This window comes from Wasmannia auropunctata, unplaced genomic scaffold, assembly GCF_000956235.1.
Source record: "Wasmannia auropunctata unplaced genomic scaffold, wasmannia.A_1.0 LD336029.1, whole genome shotgun sequence".
NCBI classification, from domain to species: Eukaryota; Metazoa; Arthropoda; class Insecta; order Hymenoptera; family Formicidae; genus Wasmannia; species Wasmannia auropunctata.
Genome location: NW_012026861.1, coordinates 956011 through 979863, shown reverse-complemented (window position 1 = coordinate 979863; position 23853 = coordinate 956011). Strand labels below are relative to the sequence as shown.

General features: G+C 33.5%; 2 protein-coding genes across 2 annotated transcripts in view; one reads left to right on the top strand and one right to left on the bottom strand.

Annotated features, from left to right (window-relative positions):
- LOC105452573 (epidermal growth factor receptor) overlaps positions 1–16731 on the bottom strand; it is a 153008-nt gene extending 136277 nt beyond the window's left edge. Inside the window, exon 1 of the mRNA XM_011693805.1 lies at positions 15955–16731. Coding sequence (XP_011692107.1) covers positions 15955–16039 — 85 coding nt within the window. The 5' untranslated portion in view covers positions 16040–16731. The remainder of the gene's footprint in view (positions 1–15954) is intronic.
- Positions 16732–16892: 161 nt separating this feature from the next.
- Positions 16893–23853, top strand: part of LOC105452572 (FK506-binding protein 2) — a 166353-nt gene continuing 159392 nt past the window's right edge. The window contains exon 1 of the mRNA XM_011693801.1: positions 16893–17013. Coding sequence (XP_011692103.1) covers positions 16972–17013 — 42 coding nt within the window. The 5' untranslated portion in view covers positions 16893–16971. The remainder of the gene's footprint in view (positions 17014–23853) is intronic.

The following is a 23853-nucleotide window of genomic DNA, read 5'->3' as shown; positions in this document are numbered from 1 at the left end:
AATTTTAGAAAATAAATAGATATATATAATAATATTAAGATTATACGCCAAATAAAAAATCTTGTATTTTCCGGATTAAATTACTTTTAATTTCAAATTTTTCATTATTTCTGTTTAGTTTCAATTTGACTATTTAAAATTTTATATCTGTCTCTGATCTGTATAACACTTGTAGGCAATATAGGTATACACAAATATTTGCGAAATCGACACCTAGAGATATCAGTGTAGATCGCAGAGTTTAAGAATCCTATTTCACCCAAATACAATATTGAATTCGATCGCGATTTATCTTCTTCGCTGTTCATCCCCGCTTAAAGCCTGTTTCGGAATACGCATTGAAAATTGAGGATTGATCTGATTTCAATCGAATTTTATCTCTAATTCGTAATTCTATTCAATTCATAGTTTGGTGCAGACTTAAGTGTTTTACAAATTTATTTATTTATTTTTTGTTAAAATAAGAAAAATTTAATATTAGAGGATTAAACCTTTCTGACTCTGGGATAAGATGCTTATGTCATTTCGTCTCGATTCCTTCTTTATTTACGATCCTGTTCGAACAAGTTTTTGTCTTACATTTAGTTTAAGTACCCTATCTCGTAGGTTCATCTCAGTTTGTCCTTTACACAACTTCCACCTTCCCAACGGGCCCTATGGAGCCACGATAGTTCGTCTCGACGGCGATGCAACAATGCAATACCTGAGTGTCCCGCGATCCCGCAGGTAACCGAACCTTCAGTGCTTTTCATCCCTCTTTGACCCCCTGTCTCGTCCGCCAACGCATAGAGAATCTCGACAGTCGGGGTAACAATGCTCGCTTAGACTCTGAGTTCATTCGATGGGAGCACACCGGTTTTTCCACATACGTCGCATTACACGTACAGTTTACAGAAAAAAAAAAATATATTCAAATGCGAATGCAGAGTATGCAAACGAGGAATATAGCATATGCGAAATAAGAGCAAGATTTGAATGAGAATTTTAAAAACTCAGACATACATTATAATTTAACATTCTTCTATTGAATAAAGTGTCCGGAAATACTGTTGAAAAGCGGTAGAATTTCATTTTTCACAGAATTTGAAAAGATTATAGTAAATATGTATGTATTAAATTTTTAATAAAAAATGTAAAAATAATCATATTCAATAAATAGTTCATTTAAAAAATTTTTTTTATTCTATAAGAGTTATGCATTTGTGATCTGTGTAAAAATTAGAATCCTATTTTAAAATTTTTAATGTAATCGATAGAATTCTAGTTTTTCTAAAAAGTTCTACAGCTCTCGATAAATTTCAAAAAGAGTTTTAAGTTACATGTAAAAAAATAAGAATAATACAAGGAGTGCTTACCATCGTATTATATGAAAAATATTCAAATCATATTTTTTAGTTTAATATTAAAAAGGATTTAAAGAATAATATTTTTCAATAATTCTTGAGACATTAATCAGAATTCAAGAAAATCTTAGATTTCAGAAAGAAACGTTTTTATCCACTACCTAGTATGGAACATTCTAGAAATATTGCAGCAACGCTACAACATATTTATTTCCGTAAAAAGAAACCACAAAGCTGGCGAATGTGCGCAAATCTATCACAATATTTAATACTTATAATTGTTCATATCTTCCTTAATAATTATTCAAAAACATAAAAAATAAAGATTATCAATTATATTTTAGTTCACACGATAAAAACAAGGAATCGTACGTGTTCTAAATATAAATATTTATCAATCACTTCGTTTGCAACATGTAAGAGGTAATTCTGTCGTACTAATTTGCATTAATGGATTCAATCGTTATATACATAATTATATAAGGTGATTGCAAATCGCTAATATATCATTTATTGCTGATACTGTAATCACACTTTTGCATTAAATATACATTATATGTATATAATCGTATTCCATTTGAAGCCTGTTTCTATTGACGTAAATATCGTGTCCTTGCGCAGAAATTTCAAGCGGAAAATTAAAATGTTAAATTAAAATGCTATACGACTCTCTATAATATCAATTTACGGAACCAAACTTTCACTTTAATTTAAATACAAAAAAAAATAAAAATCTGTTTAATTTATATAAAAAAGAGCGCCAATAAAAACGAATTAAAAATACCTTTTGTTTGTCATAATCTTCTTAAAACATTTAACATTTATTTATTTTCAATAGAAAACAATCTAGAAATGTTTAGTAATAAAAAAATTATTATTTAGTATTTAGTTAAATTCTTATAATATTATATTCCTGATATTATATTCAAAATTGAATAATTAGTTTAGCTATCATTCAACTGAAATTGATTGAACAAAATTAATCCTATTATTCCGGAGATTAAGCCGATACGTCGGGGATTTGTGCAGAAACAGGAGCTTAAGTTCACTCGTTCGTCCAGTCTGACTCCAGTCGACATGTGTACATTCACCCCGGCCTCAGCGAAGACGACGCAACGCTCGCCGAGTTCGCGACATCGAGTCCCGCTTTGGATGAACGCTTGATTCCCCTGAGACATATCTGGGTTGTTTTCTTTGGAACTAGTTGCCCCATTTGGTCAAGAAGGGACCCGTTCGCGAGACGTAACCCTTCGGTCCCCGCCGCTTATTGAACCGCAAGAACAGATGCGCCTCGTTCTTCATCCTTTCGGTACGTGCGCGGGTACTTAGCAATTTTATGCGCAAATGTCGCGGCGCGGTAAAACATTTCCTTACATGGAACAATATGATTCTGTCATCAATCGTAGAAATAAACATACCAATTTCGTACGAAAAGTGAATATTTCAGTCTAAAATAAAGAGATATTATTGAATATCAATAGATAATTTTCATTTTAAATAGATTTATTCAGGAATCGATAAATCTGAAGTGTTACGATTTTAAGTTTTAACTTTGAAAGATAAAAGTTTCAAAAAAGAAAGAGAAAACTGGCGGAACAGATCTAAATCTACAGGATAAGACAACAAACCGTGACAGAAAGCAAAACGAGAAAATAAATGAGAAGGTTGCATTCCGGATTGTCGTAATGGTTCGTACCTTCGTACCTGGGAATAGAATGTCTTTAGATTCGCGTGACGGTAGACGGTACACGTGAGAAAAAGGCAAACTTCGCGATATTTTCTCATATGCTATACATCCTATGCTCTCATAACGTTAGTCCGAACTATCTCGTATGTGTGGCTTCAAGAGAAAGAGCCAAATACGTTACACATTTCGTGTAAGCGTGATTCATGTATGTTAATAATTATTATTGACATACATTATAAATATATAATAGATATTAATTAAATATACAACGGATTATGATCGGAGCAAAATTATATCTAATATATATAATATCATAAATATTGCAAATCAAACTATGGCAAATATTAAGACAGTAGTAATTCTAATATAAACTCTCAATAATAACTATTGAATAAATAATTGAGACAAATAATGCAATTATTTAAGACAAAAAAAATCGCGGTTTCAAATTGAAATCTAATAAAACTTTCTATGCAACATTTATTATAATTTGTTATTAATTCATTATTTTAATTATTTTCTCAAAATAATTCAATATATGTGTATTTGTCTTATTAATATTCATATATCTCTGCCTTTCTCTTAGTTCTCTCTCTCGTTCATGAATCTATGTGTAAGATATATACATATAGCATATTATATAAATCATGAAAGTTATTAATTTACAAAATATATATATGCGTATATGCATATACATACATTGGTTCATTCAAAACAACTCACGGATCCTGGCTGGCAGGACTCTGGGGAGGAAGGATAAAATTATTTTTGCATGTTCGGGGGACATGAGACCATCGCGAGTCTCTGCGAGAATGGAGAACGGACGAGCGCCGCGGTGGAAGACTAGGAGAGAAAGAGGTGGAGATCAAGACAGAGGAAAGATGCAGGAAGAAGACGAAGAAAGACTCGCGTTCAGAGAGGTGAGCGGGAGAAAGAGGGACGGTATAGAGAAAGAGGGAGAAGAGAAAAAAAAAGGACGAGAGAAAGAGTAAGAACGGGAGGGTAGAAGCGATGCGGTGAGGGAGAGGACGAGGAGGACCGGCCCGAGGCCTCGTAGCATGCAATCTTCGCCCATTGAAGACGCGCTGGGAAACTGCACGGTTATTATGCCTGAATGGAATAGGGGACGGGGTGTGCGGGGTCGGGAAGAATGTCGAAGGTAGCAGAGGAGGATGAACGCGAAACGTGCACGTTCCTCCCGGCGAGGGGGAGGTTCTTGCTCTGTAACCGCGGCACGCAACTTGGAACCATGTGCTGGCCGCGCGCGTCCTCAGAACCCGATTCCACGACGAAAACCCGCGAATGTCCTCCGTGAAAGAGAGAGATAGATAGATAGAGAGAGAGAGGGGGAGAGGGGGAGGGGAAGAGAAGAAAGAAGGAGAGAGACGGAGAGAGATTCCGCCGCGGTCTTTTTGCGCTGTTTGACGCGATTTTATGGCATGCATGGCATGGTGCACAGCCTGCTCGTTTTACGAACTCACTGAGCAGGTTCATGCTTGAGGAGAGACTCTGGATGTGAAATCTCTCGTTGAAGGATCGACCAAATGAGATCATTCGATTGGCTTTCGTGCCGTTGAAAAATATCATGGGATAAAAAAAATCAGACGAATCGATATTTATCGCTATATATCATACACTGGGACACGTGCGTCTCAAACGCTTCTGTCGTCATATTTCTATCTGTGGGCGATATCAGCTATTTCTAGCCGCGCTCGAATTGGACTATCAAGCGAGAAATACGAGAAGCATAATTGAGCGTTGTGTAGCTCTAAGCACGAATAAGCAATCTTTGTATATTTGCCAGTCAGAAATTGTTAGTTTTCAGATGCTCAGATAAGCATCTGATATATTAAAGGTACTATAGTGTATTTAAACATGACATTATCTAAATATAAAATATCACATATATATCTTCAAACAAAATGATAGAACGTTTCACTTATAATATAACTTTAGTAAATTGAATAATTTAGGATATGAATTTTGTAAAATTACTTAACGCTATCACGATAATAAATGCGACAGTATCATGCAATCATAATTCAATGACAGACATTTAACATTTTGTAATATCATTTTCTATGAAGATTCGCTACGTTTATTTGTGTTTTTGCCAATTATACTCTTCTATTACGATTGCCCACGCATGCGAAAAGATACCGGCATTCTTGCAACTTCCTCATTGCACATATAAATAGATATGTAGCTTCAGACAGGATGCTGACAACTCGATTGTCGAAGTAGTTGGAACGCCTCCATTCAAAGGCCGAGCATCGTATGAGCCTTATACAAAACGCGCTTGATAAGAAGCACCTATAGATACTATAAGACGAGCATTTAAATAACAACTGTGGAATGTCACGCTATCAGAGACACCTTATTCGACACGTTATATAGACACCTTAGTCTTATGCGTTATTATACATGTTTTTAGATCAATTTTAGAAATTTTAATATATCTAAAATTTTTTATATAGAGTGCACAGATCCCGTAAAGATTATTAAAAAAATTTAAGAATAATAATTACATTCAGTAAGATTTAGAGCGTGTACAGACCAGACAGAGCGTGTTTTATAATTTAGTTTTAATTTAATACAATTTAAAATATGATTTCTTTAACAGAGATATAAATTTGCCCAACGTTTGGGACATTCTTTACGTTCGGAACGTTCTTTATATGTTTAAATATATGTATAAAAGCAATCGAGCAACACACAGTATATCTTCATAAAAATAATGTATTGAGATATAATTTGTATTTCTTTGAACGTAAGCTATTTTCCTCTCACTTACAGGCTTTCATTTTATAATGCTGCTGAACAGGATTTATTCTAGACTTTATTGGTAACACAGAGTGATACGTCACAGTAAGCTCTCAATGTGTAGTGATTCTTCTGTCTTGTCTCTGTTACCTGAACATCTCGGTGAGCAGACAGTTTCATCGATTTTCCCGAAGCATTCCGTTCAAGACGTCGTCTCGTTGCGAGCAAGAAACATCATCGCGGCATTGAATTCCGGGCCAATACGAGCGCCCCCCTCATCAACCTCAATTAAACTCCACCGTCTCGTAGTTATGCTCACTTCGCACCCGAGGCACACCAAGTGCTACTGGTGTTAAGTCACTATATATTATTGGTCGAGTTCACTCGCGTCTTGAGGAGTTCTTCTCTCGCGTTACCGTACTTATCTCCAAAGAACTCATTCTTTTCTCATCTTTCTTTTATTACGAAAGAAGTTTAATTGGAAACTGGGAATTTATATATTGTTGAAGATATATGAACATGAGAAACGCGTTTTAAACGAAGTTATATGAGTCAACATTAAGTAATGATATTAATCTGCTAGACTACCATCAGACTTGCTTCAGTTTTTGAAATATAATTGCAATTTATGTTGTGTGTGTTTCTTAAATTGTGTTCCACATGTCGTATACTAATAATTATTAACAATATTTGACGATTATTAAAAAGACGAAATTAAACGATCAAGCTGAAAGAATCGCAAAATAAAATATTTGAAAATTGATGCATATATTCCTTAGTAAATCTTAGAATTATACCATATATCTTAGAATGATATTAAGTTTCGAAAATATCTATTTAAGAAAAGAACTTTTACGATGCAGCGACGTTCTTACGCGAGTTCTAAAAGCGTGTCCCACTTTGTAATGACGTCTATGTTACGCTAATGTCAACGAGAGGGCTACAAATCCTTTCCTGCTAGTGACCCTCGGAGCTATGGCCATGTTCCTTGAGATTTGCTCCTTGAGATCCGACGCTGGACATGTTGTTGAATGTCGTCTTCGGGATTACGCATCGAGGGCAGTGTCGTTGAACTTCAATACTCGGTAATGAAAGGGGGATCCTCGCAGTCAGGATCCGCCGCACTCTTTCAGACCGATGAATGCCGCGAGTCTTTGAACTTCATCGCCGACTGTGGCACAACGACTCGACTCGGCGCATGCACGCGTCCCGATTTCCGCCGCGATCGGATGCAACAGCTTCAATATTCTTTCGCATCCTGAATGTTCACGACGTATGACGCGATTGAATGACGGTTAGCCGACGACAAAAACCGCAAAAGGCAGAAGAATCATTTTTCAACGATTTTTCATGTAATGTTGAATATTAACCAATATCAACGTTATAAGGATTTTTCTTATAACATTTAAGCTGCCTTAGATTTAATAACGAACATTTTAGAAATTTTTATTAGATTTTTCATAAAAAAGTAAATTTTTATTCGATTTTTATTTCGATAAGATTATTATATTTTTTGCTAATAATTAATAATTATTAAAATATGTCATAAAATTTATTGTACTGTATAGATTCAAAATAAATCAAATCTAATAGATTCAAAATGTGAAGATATTTCTGCCAAAATTAAACACAATTCTAATATCTTCTATTTTTTACAAACGTTTAATCGAGTTAAATTCATGAGTTTTTAAATTGATGGTACATACATATTTTTATACATATAACATATTTTACATATTTATTATGTTACATATTTTATAGACAAACCTTTATGTTTTTATATATATATTTATTTTATTTTTATTTCGATATGCATTATTGAAATATCGATAACGTATCTGCTAAATATTTTGATTTAATTAGAATAAATATTACTTCAATAATAGATTGTGATTTTGTAACATATTTTTGTCAGAAATAAATTTGACATTGCCCTTGCAAAAGAATGATACCATTTAGTTTAGAGAGACATTTTTTTTTAAATTGTAACAAAAATAATTTCGAAATATGTAATCTATAGATCTATAGGTGCTTCCTGCATTGATAAGAATTTTTAGGTCAAATTAATATAAAATAATTAAATTGTATCTTATTTTATCATCTAATACTTTAGCTAATTATTTAAACAATAATGCAAATGAGGATAGAAAATAGCATATGATATCCCTCTAATTGATTGATTATCCGGAAACGGAATTTGCTAGGCACGAGAATCCGTAGGATGTTTCGCGCGTTCCTATGCAGTGAACGAGGCACGCGAAAAAAAGAATGCGATAGATTAATCTCGGATCCAGTTTCACACATACGTAAATACGATCGAACTTGTGCGTAGGTTTCGTGCCGAGTTACAACACGTGCGTATAGAAAAAACGTCATGCATAAAGGATGTCTTTGCATAAAATCTGATAAAAGTATACAAATTTAAAATAAACATATCAACAAATACAAAGTTGTTATGTCAGTTCCAAGAAATTTTAAAGAAACGACAAACGTATGAGAGCATGTTAAATATAGCAATTTAATGTTTATTTATTCAATTAATATTTCTTCGATAATACGAAAAAAATATAATCATATAAAATATTCAGATTCCAGTTTTCTAGAGAATATACTTGTGTGCTGAAGTTTTTGAATTTGTACAAACAAAATTGTAAAAAAATAACAAAACTAGCTGTAACTGTATATTTTATCATCTTGTATTTCTCGTTTTAACTAAAATAAAGAAGGATTTCTTTACATTTTTTCTTATGTGCACCATGCGAACCATGCGGTTTTCACGAACTTCAAGTGAGTAAGCTGAGTCACTCACACTTTATAGTCAGGTCGCTCCGAGAGTTTTTGGAAATCGATAGAGAGAGAGAGAGAGAGAGAGATGAAAGAAAGATAAATAGAAAGGTAGATCATCCTTATTCAACTCTCGCAGCTGGATATCCATTTTTGCTTTAAAGAACCTGAATTCCATACGAAATTCTTCTACGTCTCCTCTCGACAACGTCTCCTTCCTTATATCCCAGTATTCGAATAAATTACGAAACATTGAATATTGATATACGGATATTGTAGTAATTATATTATACAGAATAAAATAATAAATTTTCAATTAAAAATATACGCTAAGACTCTAATGAATAAAATTCAAATGAAATAAAGGAAGAGCTACAAACCAAGGCCAGATGATATTGCCAATTGTTATATATTAAATAGATCGAACTATATGCTGTACATAACTTTGTTACAAGTGAGTCCACGTTATATCGTCAATATAAACATCTCCTTCGAAGATACAACAGGAATTTTAACAGGTTTACGTTACGGTTGGAAAAACATTTCCTCCTCAGACAAAAATCGCTTGGATGTAGTGATATCGGTTCTTAACTTATTTGATACGTAAAAGTCCGTCAGGTAGATCGAACTATATGCTGTACATTACTTTATATCGTCAATACATTTTCTTCGAAGATACAAGAGGAATTTTAATAGGTCTACATTACGGTTGGAAAAACATTTCCTCCTTAGATAAAAATTGCTTGGATGTAGTGATATCAGTTCTTAACTTATTTGATATGTAAAAGTCCGTTAGGTAGATTGAACAATATGCTGTACATCACTTTACATCGTCAATACAAACATTTCCTTCGAAGATACAAGAGGAATTTTAACAGATCTACGTTACGGTTTAAAAAACATTTCCTCCTCAGATAAAAATTGTTTGGATGTAGTGATATCAGTCCGTCAGGTAGATTGAACTATATGTTTTACATCACTTTATATCGTCAATATAAACATCCCCTTCGAAGATAGAATAGAAAGAGGAATTTTAACAGATCTATGTTACGGTTGGAAATTTTCTAAAACTTAAAGTTATGTACATATAGTTCGATTTACCTGATGGACTTTTACGTATCAAATAAATTAAGAACCGATATCACTACATCCAAGTAATTTTTATCTGAGAAGGAAATGTTTTTCCAACCGTAAAGTAGATCTGTTAAAATTCTTCTTGTATCTTCAAAGGAAATATTTGTATTGACGATATAAAGTAATATACAGCATATAGTTCGATCTACCTGATGGACTTTTACGTATCAAATGAGTTAAGAACCGATATCACTACATCCAAGTGATTTTTATCTAAGGGATTGTTGAGAACAAAGATGCAATCACGAAATAGGTTTACTGTGTTCTAAATTATATTTCATGTAACGATTTTTGTAAGTTAAATGAAAATTTGTAATTTATCGTTGAAAATAACCGTCCATTTAGGGTCAATTAAACGTCATTGTTTATATCTTTATTTATTTGTGTATCTATTCAATATACTTATTATCAATTAGCAATATCATCTTGACTCTGTAGCTCTTCCTTTATTTTGTTTGAAAATGATAGATGTTATTACAAAATTGTATTAGAACTTATAAGTATCTTTAGTTTTGTCGATATGTAAAACGAAAGATATATAATTTAATTATAGCTTTTTCAAGAAATAACAAACTAAAAAAGATAATTCTTTAATACACTTCCCTAATCTCTCTTTCTTCTCATAAAATCTTCTCATCCTTGCATTTATATAAATGTAGTTAACAGAAGTTTTTCCTGCTCATAGCCGATTAGAATTTTGAAATGGCGCCTTAAACAAAACATTGTCATGTAAAATGCTCTCGCATAAACAAATAATGTAAGAAGAATAAGCTCTTTTCTTTTACTTGTTGATTCAATTATATTATACTGCCACAATGTTCTCATCGATAACACAGTGTAGCGCGATAACGCGTGTACGCGAGGAAAAATGTTCGTTCTCAGAGGAAAATACTTCTCATGCGCATAATTTCGCGCTTCGGCGTACTAAATTATGCGCGTGTGAAGCATCCCTCCGGTGCGCCCGTCACGTCGCGGAGACGGCATGGCACTAAGTCGCGCTAATCGTGGAATGCCGGTGATGCACAATTGGCTTTTTGTGCGCGCTTAGATTCGGCGGGTGTATCATTTCATTAACCCATTAAACAATTACGCTCGCGTCCACACGCGGTTGTGAATGCGTTCCTTGTAAAGTGGACGTGAGTTACTCCGAGCTCCTTTTTCGTTCACTGCGGACACGTGGCTCCGGAAGACCGCGTCCATAAATCTCTCTGGCAATTGTAACCGCGAGTGTACGTAATTATTTCATTGACGCGTATACTTTATATTGACCATTAATCAATAATAATAAAACGGAGTTCACAGACTTGTAATCCATCGACTATAGATAATTTTTGTTCGATAGATTTTTCCGAATCTCAAGTATTTTTTCAATTTTGCATTAAACTGATTGTAAGGTTGACGAGAATAATAATAAATCGTATGTTGCACGTACGTGATATCTAAGTTTTGTGACTGCTGAAAATATTGTGCGTCAAAATGTGTAGATCCTGCTAAATAGAAGAAAATGAGAAGATAGAGAGTAGGCAGTGTGGCAACGCGAGACAATGTACGAAGTAAAATGTACTCAAAGCACGAGGTGAATGTATTGTCGCTCGACCCTGATTGCTTCTACTGTTGCCACTGCACCGGCAGAGATAGCTCAATTGCTGAACATTCAATGCTACTAAAGTTCCTTCACGATAAATCGCACTCACGATTATTTTCTACAATGTATTGACTCATCAAACATCTCATTGTAAATTTTACGAAGACAAATTTACAATATACAGTAGATATTTACTGCAAATATAGTTATATTAAATCATGATTTTTAATTCTTATGGAAATCTCTCCAATAGTGGAAATTGGACTTGTTTTGAGTAGTAAAGGCATTGTTGTTCAGTGATTGAACAACAGTGCTTTTAATTTATTCAAAATAAATAATTAATCACTATTTTCCAGTAAATTTCTGTTAGAAAAAATTGACATCTCTTCTCTCTCTCTTTTTTTGTCTCTTTTAATATAGTGTATTATAAAGAAAATAAAACGGGGTGCATTAGGTGGTATGTTTAGTAAATTAATTGAAATAATAAGAAAAGCAAGGTGGGAAGAAAGTATTCAGAATAAAATTAGATAAATAGAGCAGTGTTTAAATCACTCCCTATAATATCATCGCGCAAGATCATTCGCGGACAGATGCGTCATCCGTCGCGATTGTCATCATCGACATCGGTTCAAGTGGTGTTGACCCGAGCTCGTTCCCTTGCATCCTTGCGACTCGTTATCGATTCGTGGGAACATCATTCCGATCTCATACCAATTTTTATCGCAATCATTATAACAATGTAAAAAAAAAAACAAAATTGCAATAGCTCAGATAAATTCACGATAAATAAACTAATGAATAAGTCAGATACTTGGAAGTCTCATTATTGACTTTCAGAGAATAAAGCTGCTATCACGTACGTTAAGTTATGAATGTCAAATGATTGCGTGCTTCATCAAAAGCTAGTTAATTATCGCGCCTAACTGTGTACGAATTATTGATGTGCATCCCACTAAACCAACAAACTGAACATCATGCTTCCGTATTATTTACATTGCATTACGTAAATTTGGTTAATTCGATAAATTCTTAAAGTACGTTTTGAAGTACGTTTTGAAGTACGTACATCTCTTAAAAAAAAAAAAAAAAAAAGAAATAGCGGATGTTATAAAAAGAAATTCGCGTTGGAATAAAAATGTCTCAAACTTTTTTGCATTTCGATATAATATAATGTTTTGCAATAATGATTTTACAAGTTTGAAAATTTCTTTTTATTTTGTTTTTTTTTTAATTTTTAATAGTTAATATTTTTTACCAATTCCTACGGTTTTTGCTTTCAAGTTTTATATGCTCCACGCAAGATCATCGAGACAGGATAATCACCTGTATATTCCTAAGATGTGTTTGGGTTGTTCCTGCGCCACGCAAGGCTGCGGAGTTCGATTCGAGCCACTGCTTTATGCTTGGCTGGTTACCGCTCCTCTATGCCTTTCCTCCGTGCAGTAAAGGCAGAGGAAAGGACAGACGTCGCCTCAAGAACGCGGGGGAACGCGTTCTTGCTTCCACCGCGGTCTGCTTTTTCAGCCGAGCGATACTTCGCCAAAGAATTCAATGAAGAATTACCGCATAATTTTCAACTCCGGCCGTCCCAGCTTCTTCCCTATTTGGCGGCGCATTTTTACGAACTTTTAACATCTCGCCTTTACATCGAGAGACTCGACGTCGTAAGTTTGAAGTTGTTGGAACTCTGCGCGCGTACTTGAGGAGCCGTAACAATATTTGTTGAAGGAACTGAAGAGTTTGCCAATGACAGTTTTGTTCAAAGGAAGGTTGAAAAAATGCAATCGAAGCAAAACGTATGTGGAAAAATTTTTGCTAATACGTTTAAGAATCGTTCTTGCTGGATGCTCAGCATCAAAGTCCATCATTATCTATATATACTCAGTATCTATTATACTCACAATCAATGCAATTGAGCGCGGATTCCTGTTTTGTAATGATTCTCTTGCAATAAATAACATGTAATAAAAATAACATAAAAAATATATAGTGTTCTTTATATTTCAATTCTATATTTGCATAAACATCATTCGTGTAGAGCACGATAGAGTAAAAATTAAATATTTTCATTTAGTGTTTCAATGGAACGCTATGCCAAAAACGGAATTCGATTCGAACCGTGCACGTATAGTTTAAAAAAAAAACTAGGAATAAAGCGAAATCTCAGAGCATCACTTATGCAAGTGGAGCAATGTCATGCAAAAACGTGAGTTTTATTCCCAAACTAGTCGCGTGCAAGTAAAACTAGGCCACATTTAATAATTCACTGTGCTAGCTCACTATTTTTAACATAATTTTGTGTTTAGTTATTTACGCATAATTAATCGCATCAAAGAAACACGCGTCGAATTCTTTAAACACGTAACATTCCTTCCTTTTAAATATGATATAACAATCTATTCGAAATATTTGAGCGTATGTATTGAGAGACAGAAAGAGATAATTTTTAACGATAAATATATTTAAAAAAAGATACACGAATGTATTGCATTTAGTTTATATATAGCATCAACACATTAATTCAACTATAGCATATTTGAATTGAATCACATTTTCTAAATTATTAATTAAATTATTATATTGTAATTGTATACCAACAAAATTTTTTCTTCAATTAAAAAAAAGTCATTATAATATCAAATATGTTGTTTTGTGAGAAAGATATAAATTCAAATATTACGAAAATTTCCTAAAATTTTTGAGTTTCAAAGCAACAAAAATATTCAATAAAGGAATTTGTGTTTAAAACCAGATTCCGAAGAAAGACATTTGCAATGTCTTATCTCTGTACCCCTTTCGCAACGATATTGCCGCTTTAACGAAAGTTCTAGCCAACAGTGTCGTACCATTGGCCTCGTTCTTATGCTGGCGCTCTGGAAGAACCGAACTGATTAAGGCCTAATTAACCATTTAACAAGATATATTTAACTCGTGGCGTCTCGCTGTACGTGAGAGAAAGAAAGAGAGAGGAAAAGAGAAAGAGATCATATTGAGAAACGCCGCTGCATTTTTGACTCGAAAATAAGTACGTCATGTTCCTTCTTTCTCTATCTTTTTTTTTATGACATCTGTTGTTTTTTATATAACAAAAGAAATTTACGATCATTATTTTGGTCCTTTATCAATTGTAGACAGAAATAGAATACGGGGTGGCTCTTTATTCAGTCACTATCCTCATCGAGTATTGCAACCTTTTATCTTTTATTCGCATAAACAAAGATAGGAGGGGATTTTTATCCAAGCCTCGTCGACGGTTCCTTCTGATTTGCTTATCTGCTAAGGGCAGTCCGCATTTCTTATCACAATGCCGAGATACGCAATTTCTTATCTGCAAAGCGATAATTCCGCTAGTGCGCATGGAAAACGTACAGGTGAAACGCACTGTGTCCGTTAATTTTGCATGATATACATACGTAATAAAAAAATTACACGTTTGTGTGTCAAATTAAATTTAAAGAGTGTTCCTTTTTCAAATAAATATCTGTAAATTCGCGTATTCTAATATTATAATTTCTATTAAATTTTCAGAATTTTGATGACAAAGCGAACGCTAATAACATTAATTAATTTTAAAGATTGGCTATAAAGAAATATTTTTATTCTTTATTTGAACAAGCTATCCATATATAATTGTACTTCGTGTTAAGGACGTTTTTTTTTTGAACCGCCGTTACGGTGCACTCTTGCAAAAATCGCGAGCTTGGGAGCGCGACGGGCATTCAGTTACTTAGTTGAATCAAGAATGAGTCGAGAAAGTGCGATTAAAGGCATTAAAGTTTGCGTAACTAAAATATTCGTACAGCTGAGCGGAACGGGTGGATTTGTTTGGTGCCTAAATAAATCTAAGATCAATATAATATTATTTAACTTAATAAAATGTGTTCCGATTATAATCTTAAAGCTCATTAAGTAGAGGTTCATATACTACGTATTACGTCAGCAAATACAAAAAAAGTTTAAAGTAAATTTCCATTTCTAATCAATGAGAATTTAATCTTTGTGATCTTCATTCATTGTCAGAGCATTCTACTAAAAATTCTTTAATGGATTTTTTCATAAGTAAAATGAAAATCAATTTATTAATGCTAAAAAATATTCAAGATTGTTCATTTATATTTTCTGGAAAATCAGATGCTTTTCCTACTTTCAAATAACAAAATAAAATAAAATAAAATAAATAGAATAAGAAAAAAAAAATTTAAATTAGATAAGAATAATCTTTAATAATTCTTTTATTGAATTGTATTAGAAAACTTGCGCTTTGCGATGTTGGGACAAAAGACATATCGAAATTATTATTACACCCTGCGCGATAATTATTAAGAAAATCCAAGTTACACACGTGGGTTATCTCAATTGCCGTTTGGCAAAAAGGAAAGCCAACAATTTGCATTAATAATTATTTAGATATTAATTTTAATTGCTATATAAATCGTTTATGCACTGGCGTTTAAACAAATTGCATTTTAACTCAAGACACTTTTTAGTTTACGCGCATTTTGCACGGAATATCGCCGATTCGCTCAAGTGATAATAAGATTGGATCTACTCTCGAGAGTACTGCACTCTTACGTCTTATTTTTGAGAACCCCTATCTCTTCAGCGCAGTCCGATAACGAGATTTTTACGCGTAAAGTGAAGCAACATCAACAACATACCTCTTTCTTCTTGTTGGGTGACGTTCGCTCCGTCGGTGTACACCACGAAGAGCACGTAAATCCAAAAGATCCTGGCCGGCTCCATCCTGTGCCCTCGCGATCCAAGGAGGTCGAGGAACACCCTTACAACAACCAGCGACGCATATCCACTGCACCAGCACCACCGTATACACTCGCCACACTGTCAACCGTCGCGGATTCCTTAAACTCGCATATTCCCGAGACGAGATGAACGTTGTTTTCACATTCACGATGACGATAGTCGTTTCGCACGTTCAGGACGTTGTGCGTGTTTTGTGTTTTTTCCTCGTATTCACAAGGTCGTATACGCGGACGCGAACTCGAGACGCGTCTCAAATGATTATCGAGACGCTATACGCGACAAACGCGATCGTGGATCCTGGAATGATTCCTGGATATTACTCTTTTAAAATTTCGATCCCTTGCTCCGAGCTGGAGCAATTTCGCGGGGCACGTGAGGCAGCGTCACGACAACGCGCGTTTGTTTGTTTTGAATATGATTCAACCTGCGCCCGAGGACGATTCGGAACGCTTGACTGCGAGTGAGCTGCTCTCTCGAAAGGACGCACTCGCGTTTACCTCACTCGAAAAAGCACGGTACGACGCGACGCACGTGACGACGCGCGCAAAAACACGAGCGACGTCGAGAGGTTTACGACGAAACGGAGTAAACGCGAAGAAGAGGCGCTGCGCGGTCGGCCACCCTCGCGAGCGTTTACGGTGCGCGCGCGGACTTACTCCCACGCCGGTCGCGCTAAGAATATACCATAGCGGCCCGCAGCTAGAGAGAAGACCCGCGCGCAGCCGTTCTGCGCAGCCTTTCCCGGGGACTCACGGGGCCGGCCGAGGACGGCCGAGTCGCGCCGGTCGACGCCGCGAGCTTGTGGAGCGACGCCGCCGCCGCCGCCGGCCACGATGGAACTCACGGGAGTCGCGGGACGTGTTTATTGATACGGTACGCAATGAAATTCCATTATCTCGCCGCCGTATGCGTCGATGGGGAGATTCTTTCGCCACGGAGAGATGAAGTCGAGGCTGGTAAGTACGCAGATCGTACTGATAGAACTTGAGCGAAACTCTTTCGCACATCATCGACTTGGATGCGTGCGGACGATACGATGCGATGCCGTATACCTATTCTCTGTACAGTCTGAAGTATTGAAAGTTTTGAATTTGCACGCGCGCGTTTCGTAGGTTAGGACGCGAATGCAAATTTAGGCGAGAGTGGTAAACTTATTTCACAGATTCCAGACAAACGCGGTAGCAATTCTGTACGTTTTGAAACGCCATCGAAATATAATAACGTACGAAAAATATTTATCAATGCAGCAAGTACTGTAAATACATATTTTGAAATATAACGTCATATAAATTTAGAATTTTTATACTTCTAGTAATTAATTTTACACTATTAATTGAAGATTTGTAGATTATTGTAACCGTTTTTGAGTATTTCTTTCCCGTGAATAAGCATATAAATAATCTAAAAATATAAAAATGATGAAAAAATTAAATAGAAAAATATTTCTACAAAAATAATAATCCAGTTAAGTTTTTGTCTATTTACAAATTTAGTGAGTATGCAAGGAATTTCGATAATTGATAAAATCAGTACTTTACGGAATATTCTGCAGCAAGAGTAATTTAAGTTTACTAAGCGTTTTATCAGTATTTACCAAATTTTGACTTTATTATTTAGTTATTTATATTAATATGAGTTTTTTTTACAATTAACCTACTAATATTAGTTCTTTATTAATTAAATGAGACAAATACTGTTTGTGTTATCGTTACTATTGAAACAGAATTTTACGTATATTAATTATCTGATCTGAATTATAAAGGTCAGAACATAAACAGATAAGATAAATCAGTACACGGAGAGAATTTTTTTTAAAATTTACCCTGTATGTTAATTGTGGGACAATATAGTATTTAGGCAAATTTTACTTTGCACTACAATAAATTTTACTGTAAAATCTTATTGTAGTGCACAGTAAAATTTGTCTAAATACTATATTGTCCCACAATTAACATGATTTGCAGGGTAAATTTAAAAAAATTCCGTGTATTTTAAATTAAATGGTTTCCATTAATTAATAATAAAATTAAACGACATAACAAAACAAACGATTTGTTACATTGACATTTTATACAATTGTGTATAAGTTTTTTTCAAATTGATGATTAATATAATATGTATACGCGACGGAAAGAGTTAAAAAGGGTACGCGGAAGGTATTTTTCTACCAAAGAAGAGCGGATGTGCGTGTACGGCCCTGTCGATTCCACGAAGACGTTAGTCGTTTTATCGTTGCAAAAATTGTCGGGAAGACTGGTTTCTTGTCGCCAATGCACGCATGTACGGTGTGCACGTGTGATGCATACGTGTGATCGCGTACCTGAGAAGAAACCCGCGTAAGAGGATCAGCGGACCGAGAGCGCGAGCTACGTCGCGCCACGTATTCTTTCAATTTATGAAAGCTTCTCATTACAATTCCTTATTTTGAAACTTTTCTCTTTTACATATTTAAATGTTCTACAATCGTCATACAATTTTTTAATAGCGTAGTTTCAAGATTAACTACAGTTGGAAAACGGAGAAATTTTAGCGAGAAAATAATGAAATTACAATAATTTTTAAGTTATGAAATTTAATTTAGTTTTCCAAATTTATATCATCGTAATTGTTTTTTGGTATGCAATAGAAATTGTTGCAACAAAATAATAACAATATTGCGTTATTTTTGCGCACAAATAATAATAATGGAATAATAATATTATAAATTATTTGCGCATAATTATTTCTATTATTTCGAATAAGGGAAATTTAATTTTTTAAACAAACGTTTTAATTCTAATATGTGATAAGCACGCTCGTTGGTTTTAAATACAAGGAATATATATTTTACAACGCATTGAATTTTGATCTCTGAAAGCAATCGATAATTAATTTTTTTTTAATATGGCGAAGTTCAACACTTGCTTCGTAGAATGCACGTACAATATATTATTGTTACATACTTATCTTGCGTCTACTTACCTTTTTTTTGCGAGATTCTAACGAGTAGGTAGCGACAAAAGCCATTTCGTATTTTGTCATGTCATTCTTTTTGAAGTCTGATTGAGACAGATATTAGAAGATATCAAACGTGATCGCTGACTAAACTTATTACGATTATTAACCACTATAGATTTCGCGATTAAATAATTTCTATATAATTAACAAATGGTAAACGATGGTTCTTTATCGGAGCCAATGTTCCATCACGCGATCTAATAATTTAAAATAGAAATTTAAATAATGGAGGATACAAATTACAAGTTTTTTTTATTACGATACTCACGGATAATAATTGTCTTTTGAATAATTATATTTTGAATATATTGTGCATTATATTTTAAACTTAGCGCAATTTGGTTGCTATTTTTATTTCAAGTGCACGCGAAGTAATAAATGAATCATCAGATATTCAAAGAATTTAAATAATAGAAATATGAAATAAATTAATTGTTTATTAATAATATATACATTTTATTAATCGTATTATATTTTATAGTGTAAACTTGAAGTGCAGTTAACGTTATTTTTGTTCAATCATTAACGGAACATTAATGGATACGGATCGATACACAATTAAGTAACATCATGAGACCTTTAATTAATTGGAAAATATTGTAGTTAATTTTGTACTTTAATATTTATCGATCGATTATTATAAATTCACTTTCTATACCGATGATTTACTAAAATTTCGCTATTTGATTTTTGTTTATTATGTTAATTTGTGAAATCATTGTGAGTATCGGGAAATTGAATCATAGCTTGGAATTTTTTTTTACAATATTTTTTCAATGCAGTACAAAGTGCACGTTATGTATCGTTAATGCATCATCTTCAGAGAAAATTTTAGAGAGAAACTTCAGAGAAAAACAATAAGAGGATGATTGTGTGTGAACAACGTTGATTTTCTTTACTGTCTATGATTCGAAGTTTATTCTCAAAGTTTAATAACTAAGAAATGGCACAAATAATTATGTGACCTACTTATTTCGAATTTAGGCAAGAATAACAAATTTATCTTACAGATTTGAGGCAAACATGTTGTCCAAATATCAGTATAACGACATACAGTAAATATTTGCCAGTATAGCAAGTACAGTAAATAGATATTTTAAAATATAACGGCATGAAATTAGAATTCTATATTTCTAGTTATGTAATTAATTTTATACTATTAATTAGAGATTTGTAAGTTATTGTAATTATCGTTAGTTTTTGGGTATTTCCTTTCTGTGTGAATAAGCAATATAAGTAAATAATCTAAAAGTGTAAAAACTATTAAAGAATTAAATAGAGAAATATTTCTAGAAAAATAAGATTCCATAAGTTTTCTTAAGTTTATACATTTATGCATAGTGGGTATGCAAAGATTTTCAATAATTGATAAAATCGATATTCTGCAGCACTTTAAAATATATAGAAAGGAAGTAAAGAAAGAAAATATCTCGATAATATATAAGCACATAATATGATTAATGAATTTGTGTATTAATTAAAATTTTTTATTAATAATCAGTTTATTAGAATATTAGCTAATTGCCATAGTGTAGCTATGTAGTCTCTGCGCATGAAGGAGATAGCAAAACAAAAGTTAGCAATTGATCGGTAAAAATCAATATCATTGAAACTATGAAGATCAATTATGATATAAATCGATAATTATTGCACGTATAAGTGCAATCTACGCGATATCACTAAAAAAACTTGAAAACTGTTGATCTCAACATTTATAAGTGACAGCATTTTCCACTCTAGAAGTCGCCATTAAAGTATTCTAAGATGCATATAAATGAGGATGTTCTATTTCTTACTGTTTATAACAAGAATACTTTGTTTTTTGTACGTTTATGTAAAAATAAATTTATTCTATGAAGAAATAAATTTTACTATTGTAAATAAATACATTCAAAATAAATTAACATATTTTGCTCTATATTACTTTATAATATTACTATAAAAGTTTTATTTCTTAATTGATCTAATTGTACAGTTTAGAACATCTTCATTCTGCAAAGGTATTATTGATAGTTCTGTGCGATTTATTATAGTCTGTCAAAGCAAACACAAAGCGGATTAATTGCACTGCATTATCGCATTGCAATTGAAACCGAAGTCACATTTCCAATAAATCTATCGGACCTTCTATATCTACGCTAAAGTAATCAGGCAGTTGAATAAAGCATTTCGCACGTGCTATATCATCTTTCTGAGCTAAGATAACTGACGACTGTCTTTGTCTGTTCAGAATTGCGCATTACCGATTAGAACAATGTTGCTTTTTTTGCATCGTGAATATAGATGCGCGTGCATCTCGGTGAAAATAGCATTTGATATTCTCGGTAGTGCTGATAGGCAGATTAAAATGTCATATTACTCTGAGATGCTTTCATTGCGGTAGAGCGAAAACGTTTTAATTAAGCCGGTTGCCCGATTCTTAACGAAGCGCTATCATGCGTCCTGAGAGTTAATAACAGTCTTCATAAAAATGCAGATGTCTTCATCATGCCGTTATTCTCTTTTTTCGTCCTTTTTCAAATTATTAATTTCCTCGCAGCAATGGTTCCCAAGAATTTCAAGTAGGATCAAGGATCGCGATTAATATTTCGTTTTTAAACTTTTTCCATACATGGAGCACGAAACGTGAGATTCACGATGGAAATTTTTATTTAAAATATGTATAAATATCATAGAATGTCCAAATAATTGACTAATAGATTGCCGCAAGTGCAATAGCTTGCGTCTTAATAATAGCTGAAAGTTAAATTCATTTTTGGAAATAGATTATATTTTATAGAAAATAATTAAAACTGAGAGAAGAGAGGCAAAAAGAATATTTATAAAACATAGCTTTATTTAATATCGTGCAACATTTTATATCTTGCAACATTGCATTAACAGTTTGTTTCCATCTTCTTTATGTTTCCTTTTCTATTTTAACATAAAATTATTTATTTTAGAATGTTTAATTTAAAATAAAAAATCTAAATGGTTCGAAATAAAAAAAATTTAAAGAAATTAAAGTAAAATTAAAGTGTTTGAACATGTTATTCAGATATAATAACTTAAAATTTGTGAAAGATCTGTCAGAGATTCGAAAATGAAAATGTCAAAAGTCTGTAGTTTCTAATTTAATTTTAATACTTTTGGTATTAATATAAAACGCTACGTTGAGATGAGTGGAATAGAAGGGAAGGTGTTAAATGATTTTATTACTTTCTTTGTATCCGTTTATTATAAATAACAAGATGCATATATTCGGTGCGCACGTGTCATTTAACTTGTATAATATTTATATTTATTTATATATGTATATATATGTATATAATCAAGCTCCGGCTAAGTTTATTTCGCTTATTCCCTGTGCTATCTCATTTATACTGAGTGATTAATACACCTCGCTACAACCTGTTTCGCGATTACCGCGTGGAAAAATTCGAGAACGAACTTTGCACGTCGTACGACAAAGGGAAATCATATCATCTTCTCACGAGGTAGAAGTGGATGCTGAAAAAATCGCTTTGCTCTCGATCGCGCGTACTGAATGATTCTTTTAAACCCTTCGAGACCAGCGGCGTTACCGCATCTTTTTCCGAGTAACATTGAGGCACCAATTAAAATGTAGATACAAATCCGATAGAATTTTTTTCATCGTTGAAAAATTGTTTTAAAAATTTACCGTACTGATATGCGTCTCGCGTGTGACATCGGCGAACATTCGGATTGATAAGTCGCGACGTTCAACAATTCAATGATATCGCGTATTGAACTTGGCCGATATGTCTAATTAAATGCAGCAATACGTATCGTGTACATACATACGAGTTCAACATATATATTCGTTGTCTTGAGCGTCCGGATAAATTCGTGCCAATGATCACCATGTCCGTAAAGAAAGATTCTCTACCTGGAAACGAAGGGATTAACGGCGGAGCATTGCTTAGTTCCTTAAGAGCTATATTATATATTTCATATAGCATTCGCATTAGCGGGACGTTTAATGCGTGCGTTCCCTCAGTTTTATTCTCGTATCGTATTCCCACAATCCTAATGGCTCTCCTATGCTCTCGACTATCATTGCCTTAATTTGCGGTAATCTAAACAACGCGTGTGTGTATACTTATTACATATTTTTATAAACTCTCTTTTACACACGAAAAGGTTAAACCTTGTCCCACGAGATGTCCGCTATTTCAATCTCCTTCGTCCTCGCACATCTTTTTATCATTGTTACCTGCCATGAAATCAGAGAAATCTGTAAGTCGCTTAAATTAGCGAGTTTTCTTTTCAAAAGATATATCTGTTTAAAATAACATTTGATGTATGTAAAGACTGATTTTATGTCACTATTAACAAATTTTAGTATTTATTTTGATTTAAATATATTGAGGAGCGGAGGTAGAATTAGTTGCATCTGCTCAATTAATTTAGTTATTTATTAGTATATACATAAAAATTTAACGATTAATTTTGAAAAAGATATGTTCGTGCCGATTGCTTATATAAGCGCGATACTTCGAGAGAACAGAGAAGACGCGCGAAAAATGAAAAATTTTGGGAGACGTATTTGAATTTCACATACGCACATATATATGTGTGTGTGTGTGTGTAGAAAATTAAAGGCAATTAAAATTTGAAAAGCTACGACATCATTATAGCAGGCACATCTTATCATATCACGCTAGAGGCTCGAACAAGCCTGGTCAAACCACAGAGAGATACTGAACCCGACATATGTTGTATTCTTTACTCCTTATAACGACTAATTACGTATTTCCCTCTTGTTCTATCATTCTTACATATATATGCATTCGTTC